We start from the raw sequence: 8,730 nt of genomic DNA, 5'->3' as shown, positions 1-8,730 counted from the left end.
GGGGCACAGAAGGGAATTGGTGAGTATTTATTCACCAAGGCGCCCCCGGGGGTTACAAGAAATAATGGCCACAAGCTAGCAGAGAGCAGATTTAGATTGGACATTGTGAAGAACTTCTTCACAGTTCGAGTGGCCAGGGTCTGGAACGGGCTCCCAAGGGAGGTGGTGCTCTCCCCTACCCTGGGGGTCTTCAAGAGGAGGTTAGATGAGTATCTAGCTGGGGTCATCTAGACCCAGAACTCTTTCCTGCTTATGCAGGGGGTCGGACTCGATGATCTATTGAGGTCCCTTCCGACCCTAACATCTATGAATCTATGAGAGTGCTAAGGTAATCTTTAAGCACTGGACTCCTCCATCCCCATCTGATCACTAGCCCCCAAGAAAAGTCTGAGTAAATAGGCCTTGCAACAGACTGAAAAAAATCTCAAACATTTGTCTGTGTGGATGGACTAGATTCAAGGACTCTCCCACCGAGAATGCCTTGGCTCTGGCAAACAGAGTGAGCAGCAACCCAGTTATCTACTGTCTGCTGCAACACAGCTGTTGAGATAATGTGAGCCAGCCTTTGCAATAAAAGGATGCAAAGGCGTAACATTAAATAAGGTCTCACCTTTCTTTCAGAAAGGGATCAGTGTTCCCGTAAGTGGGACAGGTGCCATGATTTCACAGCGGGGGAAAGATAAAATAACCTTGTCAAAGCAAGACTTCAGAATGTGGAATTGTGCAGGTCCCTGGGCCCCCCCAGACCCGGGGTTTCTCTTCCCACCCCTCCCCAGTGCAATGTCTCAGGAAAGCGGGAGCTGTTTCATCCTGCTGATTTTTCTCTGTCACAATCTTTAAAACACTAACATAAAATAAAATATGCAGGGGGCCCTTGTTAAACATTAAACATTCTTCCCTGCTTAGTACTAACAATTCACATTATGTTTAAGGAGGCTGCCAGAACACCAAAAGAGCTATTCACCCAAAAATATTGGTAGATACAGTATAAACAAAGGAAGCCTTTACTATCAACCCTTTAGCAGACATTTATGAGACACGCATAACTCATGACAATAACAAAACAACCCAACTTTAGCTACAGTGCTGTATTTTCTCACATACAACATATATATCCCTTCCCCCTGCCCCCAAACAGATACCGGAAATTGCATTGCGTATACCATGCAAAAAATACAGCAAGAACAGGATCTGCCCGTTACAGGCAGGTGAAAGTAAAATCTGCCCTCACTCTGCTCCATAACTGCCACTACTCAGTTCCTAAAAGCAAACTTCTTTTTGTCCCTTCATATTGCCCTTCAAAAAACAAGCTCCAGATTATACTGGAGCAAGAGGTATGTGAGGGCATATGGTAACTCCCATAATACATACCTGGTCAGTTTTATAGATTTCCTGAACTCATTAGTAATTGGAGCTTTGTAGCCTCCTTTCCTCAGTAAGGAATCTATGGTCTGAATGTGGTCCCATCCTGTGGAATTTTATCAGAATAAAGACTGGTGAGGAGCAAGCAATGAAACAGTCTCTGCATATAAAAATATTACTTCCTGCTATATTTTTGCAACTACTCTGCTAAGTACACATAACTTTCCTAGAGCAGTAACATGTAAATTCCTTTGTTGCTAACAGCAGCATCTTGCAGGAAGTACCATGTACATATTTTCTTCCAACATAAGGAGAAGCAAGTTTTTTCTGCAAGACAAAGATCTAGCATGAAATTTAAAGACAGACCCAATATACACGTTTCCTGGACTTGGGGGGGATGGAAATCCCAGAACTACATCTTTTTGAATGAAGCCTTAAGGCAAGGTTATGCATCACAATCACCCTTTATATCAGTATATAAAATACAGAACGCCCTAGAAAAATAAAGTGTCTATTGAAAATGCTGTAACATAAGCAGGCTTGAGTGTCTTAAAATCTGCTTTTAGGAGGCAGAGGCAAAAGGAATGAAATAGCCCAGAACTCACTGCAAAACAGCATCTCTTTACAGTGTTGTTAGTGTTACAGTGATGTTTCCAATTTTAGAACTACGGTATTATACAGCGTGGGGATGTGTTAATTAAATTATGGACTAGAAACCTAGAAATAGTTTAAGCTCATTATTGTTCTCCAACAAGTCTTCTAAACTATCATTAATCAATACACAGTTTTGAAGACTTGATACAACATGCAGAAATTGAACCAGACATTTTGGATGAAAAAAATTTAAACTATTAGATACGTTATTTCAGAAGTATGCAATTTTTAGAACATTCACATATGTATATAAAAACCAAATGTTTTAATGTTGGGTACTTTAAACAAACCAAATAGTTTTACGTGAACAGAGTCTATCAGACAGACAAGACAAAATAAAAGATTTTGACTAAAAAAGTTCACGTAGCAATGTAATGAAACCTGTTTTAAGCAATCACCTACAGGCTCAATAAAATCCCCTTTTAAGATGGAGATCTGTAATTACAGGATAGACAATATTACAGCTGAAATCTTAGATACAGTTAAGAGGTTTCTAGACCAAGAGCTGCCCATTGAATGTAGCCTTTAGTGCAGGTTTTATTTCTATGCCTTAAACACCAACATTTAACACACAAGGAGGCAGAATTCCAACAAAAAATGGAAAAAATACTGTCGTGGCTGGAAGAAAAAAATGTTAGTAAGTAGTCAAGGACAACTGTTTAGCATCACAGACTCAAAACAAAGCTAGAGTACATTTTTCTTCCAAATAACCAAGTTACAAGACTCTGCCTTTGGTTGCGAGACAGACAGTTGAGTTTACAAAATTCTTTTGGGATGTTCAGTATGAAACAAGTCCCTTTCTACCCACCCAAAACCAATGGGAAACAAAAGCTCTTATGGAAGATTAAGTGCCAGCAGTGAGAGCCTAAGAAGAGAAAGAACTTCAGCCTTTAGGTTTAGAAAGAACTCTGCTCTTAAGATCCATAACCAATGGTTATATCACTGAGTTAAAATGGTCTAGCATACTGAAGACATTGTAACATATTGATTATATGAAAAACAGATTTTAACCATCATAAAATATGGTCAGTAGCATCATACCACCCACTACATTTATTGTGCACATTGCTACTTTCTTGCTGTTTATTTATGATGTGCTTAAACTGTTAAAATTTACTGGAACTGTCCCAATAAAGGGATTGATTTTAAACAGACACATAAATGGCATTTATATGAGAGTCATTCCTTACAATTAAATATTGCTCCATCATCTGACATCAGTGCAAGGTCAAATATTGCATTTTAGGTTTATATGTATGTTTAAATTCTTCACCAGATCATATGAAATAAAGTGCAACAATGACCTTGCTCCTTTGCAACCTCCGGTAAGTAGGTGGCGGTGCGTTTTGATCCTTTTTCATTGATGAATTCTATTCTAATGCCATGTACACCCACCTGAAAGAAATGGGCAGTTTTATTAGTACATTAACAAAATAGAAACAAGAAATTTCTAACATGATCCCAAGATGCAAACTTATTTATAAGAGGTTTACCCGATTTTGGAATGTTTAATTTTAAAGCTATTGCTGAAGTGAATTTAGTCCTCTTGGATGGTGCCCAGTTGATGGCTCTGCCAGGGAAAGGGCAGTGCCAGCCTTCCTTCCATTTTCTCTATCATGTGCACACATCTTCCCAAGTGCAACATGTCTGGCTCAAAGGGACCACTGCTTGAGACAAGAGGGTAGTTCAACCTCTATGCCCATTCAGTGCTTTTCTGACACTGATGAAAAGGGTATCGTTTACATTACATGAATGGACGTCCACCACAATGTGAAGTAATTGCCAGCTCCGTTTCATAGACAACCAAACAGGCTGGCAGATCTTATGACTTGTGGCCATTAAAAACTGGGACCTCACTTGAAGCTGTAGCCTAGTGATGAAAGGTCTGATCCCACTATCCCTTGAGCCTTCCCAGTTCCACTAATGTATGAAGGGGGAAGAAAGGAGGGGCAAGGAAGGGTTTTCAAACTGCTGGGAGCCAAATAACTTCTAATGTTATGTTTCCACAGAGAGACGGTTTTGTAGTGCACCATTCCCTGCCAGTAATGGAAGGGTCAAAACTGCGGACACAAGGGCTGCTTGTGAACATTTAAAAACCCCCAAAGACGGCGATTTACTTTAAACTCCGCATGCTCCCACGCCGAAGAGGCAGTGTTGGACCCGGCTCACCTGATGTCTGTATAGACCAGCTGCTTTAGCGGGGTTTTTCTGGTGCTTTTATCTAATTGAATTGATTGAATCAGCTATTATTTAAAAGCTCCAGAAAGCCCCGCTGAAGCACCCGAGCTATATAGATACAGTGGAGCTGGGTCAAGATAATGCGCTGCTTCTTCCAGTTTTGGGGGGTTTAAACATCTGCAAGCAGCCAGGTGACTTTGAGGTTCTGACTGCAAAATAGTGAGCGTTTAAAGCACTCCCGTTTTTGAAGGTAGAGTCCTTTTACTATGAACACCTGCTCTTGAATAAAGTTGGTCAGAAAAGACCTCCAGCTCTGTGATGTTTTCTTACCAAAAAACTGATGTGTGTGCTGCTTTTCACTAGTACAGTTACATACATTGAACCACAAAATATTAGTAGTCCCATATCTTTCAGTCTTGTGTTCCTGTGGCTAAGATAAGTTTTTATTTAACTCCTAAGGCCTTCAAGTGCATATGAAAACAGGAGCCATATGGGCTTAACACATTACTGGTTTATTTGTTTGTTTTTTTTAAGAACAAGTTAATTTGATTTAATCAAAAATGACAAGGATTATAAGAATGGCAGCCTGCCCTGCAATGGCTGCAATGCAGCTAACAAGCAGAAACTTTGGTATAGCAAAGGAAAAATGTTCTGGATAGCAGACTGCCCAATACACTCATATCTCCAGACAAACATAATTCAAATGATTTTAAGCATAGTGTTTTCATATGCAATACACGGAGAAGGGAAAAAAGATGTCTCCTCCTCGTGATTCTACCGTGTCTTAAATATGAACAATTGCCCTACGTGATCAACTCATATCTTTATTCTCCATATCGCTAATTAGTCTTTTATCTTCTCAGTACTGAACCTGAATTTGCAAGCACAGAAGCCAAATCTGTACCCCTAGAGGATGTAATTATGAGCCAAAGGGGTCTCTTATGAAGAGCAGAAACTTGGGAATCAGAGGTTTAGCCAGATCCTGCTTGTTTCATTCCTAAAATTATGAAAACCAACTGGTAACTTTTGTGGACTATTAGCACACATTAGCATGGCCCACCTGGGTAAGGTTAAGAGATCCCCTTTCATCAGTGTAGCAACTTGTACCCATTTTAACACATTTGTTTCATCAGACAATGTATTAGAACAGAAAAGTAATGAAAGGACACTGCCAAAATATACAGTCCCCAAACAGATCCTGCCCAAATGGTCAGGCTGATGTATGGCAATAAACAATTTTTAATTTCCCCAAAGTGTGGAGGGAAAGCAAGGGGCAGAGGGGGAGAACACATACCAATCCTCCAAACAAGAACTGCAATACTTGAGAAGTCGTTTCCATAGAGATGCATTAAAAGAGGAATTAGATTGGGATTGGGGTCTTATGGTTCTACGTATCATAAGCAAACGTTGAACAGGTTACAGTCTAATTTTAAAAAGGTTCAGCAAGTGGATTTAGTGAGCAATAAAATGCAGAAAGAGAAAAGTGGGCAAGAGTAGCAACAACAGGCATGTGTGGCTACACAGCTAGTAGACAACTGAGGAGTCAGTTTTAGCCCATTCTGCTTCTCCAAAACAACTTGCAGAGAAATCACTTAGGTACTGGTGTAGCCTCTTTTATGGTAACAGCATGCTAGGAAGGGTATTGATGTTTGATTTGTCACTTAGAAAAACAGAAATACATTTATTGCTCTTAGGCGGAAGCAATGAAGGAGAACTGTTGGAGATGTTAAAATGCTCAGTTTTGCTGTATTCACCAATCAAACCAGCACCTGACACAATGGCAGGTCATAAGAGAACTAAAATTCTATCAGCCTGGAAGCCCTTATCTGGTAATACCAAGGTGTAAGAATGAAAGATTTCAAGATGGGCTTAATTTGGGATTTATCAGTCTACCTATCAAGCAGCAAAAAGACCAATGCAAATCACTGAGGGTGCATCAATACTCGCCATGGACTGCACAAGGGACAGTTACAACTAAGCATGGTGCTCCTACTCCATGCAGACAACTAAATGGATGCAAAGGAGGTGTAGGGTAGCCCTGAGTGTGTTCAGGTTCACTCCCGTGGGAGTGCTTACTGCCACATGTTAATGCTCCACGCAGGCAGCTACATCACATCTATTCTAGGGTGCAGCATGCTCTAGTAAGGCTCTTGCCCATATACACACGCTCTTCATTTTCCATGTAAATCTAGTTTAAAAAGTAGACAACACTGGAGAAGCAATCAAGAGGTTTTCATGAGGGGTATACCAGAAATGCCAACAGCATGCTAGACGCGATGTAACATCTAGTGAGCAGGTAACTGTGCTTCCCTAGAGAGGAAGCAAAAGTCCATGGAGAACCTAAACAGACTATCTGACCAAAGGTCATGGAAAAGACAGGACAAGGTATATGAAGCAACACATTTGACACTAGCAACCCTTCCCACAAATCCACAGGGCAGGGAAATTGTGCTTGCAGAGTGTAAAGAGTTGATTTAAACTGCTGTACTGAGATAAGTGGCTTCTCTTAGCTAAGCTTTAAGTTCAGGGGAGCAAACTTAAGTTAAAGGAAAATAAGCCACTTCAACTCAAATAAGTTGAACTCAAACCAGTTTAATTATATAAATTTAAAACAGATTTACATTACGCAGGGACCAACTTTACCATGTACACAAAACTATAGAGTTTCCAACAATCTCTCCTGCAGGTGAAGGATAAAGGGCAGGTGGACTTGTATGAGGCAATACAGGAACTGTCATAAGGCGTTAACTGAAGTATAATTGACCAGCAAGACTACTGCAAAACTTGACCTACCCAAAGTCCATGAAGTATTGCTCAAATTAAATATAAATTACTGATTTACAGCAGTGTGGGCCTGCAATTCACACATGTGCAATTCAGCAGCACAGATTTCTAACTTACCTGATATGCCTTGTAGTTAATAAGCTGCACAGAGCTATTCTACTGAACAGCAAATACACCACATAATTTTAAAAGTATTTTCTCATATTATTGTTGCAACTGAGCAGTGACTTATTTGGAACAGCCTAGAGTTGAGAAGGGGAACTTGAGGAGAGAAGAAACTGAAGTGTCAAGGCAACACTCTCCGAACCAAAACACTTCTGCAGGACTATACAGCAAGAAAAATAGACTAAGATATAATCCAGCTTTGCCCTAGAATAAAAAGTAGGCAGTGAAATCCACTGCTTTGAGTCAGGAAAGGGACCAGAAAATATGCAACAGTCTATGATAAGAGTAAGTCCAGCCCTTACTGCTTATTAGAAGGTTCTCTGAAGATACATTTTTAAGTTTTCTTTTTAAAATGTCACGATTTTCCCCTCTTTTTGTATTTAACTAGAGAACCAAGCAGCAGCTCAAAGGTCTTTACTGCTGAGTGAATTCTTCACACTTCTCTGTAACATTCCTAAAGCAATTAGCAGCAACACACAAAATCTACAGCTTGGTGTCAAATACCAAATGATTTATTAGAAACATGAAGAGAACCTGACCTAGAAACCTGGTGTGTATGAGCACTGGATGCTAGGCTGTAGTATACACTCATCTGCAACCTGGTGAGGAAATACAACCTTATCCTTAGTGTTTCCACTTATTAAATTTTGCTTGTGTTTTTTGGTTGGCATATTATTGCTTGGGGTCCACAGGCTGATCATATGCAAATGTGTTCAGATAAAATTTAACCTGAACCCAAAGTTCAAGTAACTATTTTCAACTTCATTTTATATGATTTGGACCTGGGGTGCCAAATACATCTTAAGAAACAGTGCTCTTGCAGTGCATCTCTAGCAGGGCCAGAAGGGAGAAAGAGTAATTATCACAAGCTTTCCAAGAATTAATCTGGACAAGCACCCTGAACATCAAGCCTTTTGAAGGTTAGCTTTCAACTGAAAGAAATAAAGATAATCATAAAAAAATTCTTTCCATTCTGCTTCCAACCATCCTACTGAGGAGTATAACAGGCCTGAGCATAACTGTCCTTGAGAAAATAAATTTGTATACAAGAGGAATTTATCCAAAGCACTTTCAAAGAAAAAAAGCACAAGGGCACTGCTAAAATACCACATATCTCACTCCTAGGAGTGAGCCAACATCACATTACTGCACACATAGCAGATTGAGGTTGTTCTCCCACTAACTGAAGCTGGTCACATTTGCTGCTCTCTCGCAACGCTAAGTAGGATTTAACTGGCATCGGTGCCAAACCCAAAGCAGAGTCCTGGAATTCCTGGACACAAGATAGGAAGCAGCAGTGATGTCTCTCTTCAAATTCACTTTCAGACCAGCATTCTCACTCCAGCCTTTGCTCAGGAAAACTATGGTCACCTACATACTCAGAGGACTACTCAAAACTGTCTCGGACGGCCAGGGCCGACTCGAGTTACGCTCGTACGTTAGGGCGAGCTGGTGAATGGAGAGGCAGACACAACTTATTGGTTGCAAAAAACTTTACTCACGCCGCTTGCAATCACGACGCAGGTGGTCCGGTCGTCTGAACAACCACACGAGTTGTTCCAGCTGGCGGGGCCCAAGCCAGTTAAT

The 8,730-nt window shown here is 40.5% G+C and overlaps 1 protein-coding gene across 1 annotated transcript in view; it reads right to left on the bottom strand.

Annotated features, from left to right (window-relative positions):
• The window catches only part of AMMECR1 (Alport syndrome, mental retardation, midface hypoplasia and elliptocytosis chromosomal region gene 1), a 130,308-nt gene that overhangs the window by 9,440 nt on the left and 112,138 nt on the right, over window positions 1-8,730 (bottom strand). The window contains exons 5-6 of the mRNA XM_025194236.1: window positions 3,321-3,411; window positions 1,372-1,468 (exon numbers count right to left, since the gene is read on the bottom strand). Of these exons, the coding sequence (XP_025050021.1) occupies window positions 1,372-1,468; window positions 3,321-3,411 (188 nt within the window). The remainder of the gene's footprint in view (window positions 1-1,371; window positions 1,469-3,320; window positions 3,412-8,730) is intronic.

The sequence above is a fragment of the Alligator sinensis genome, unplaced genomic scaffold, assembly GCF_000455745.1.
Source record: "Alligator sinensis unplaced genomic scaffold, ASM45574v1 scaffold1497_1, whole genome shotgun sequence".
NCBI classification, from domain to species: domain Eukaryota; kingdom Metazoa; phylum Chordata; order Crocodylia; family Alligatoridae; genus Alligator; species Alligator sinensis.
This window is presented reverse-complemented; position numbering and strand designations above follow the sequence as displayed.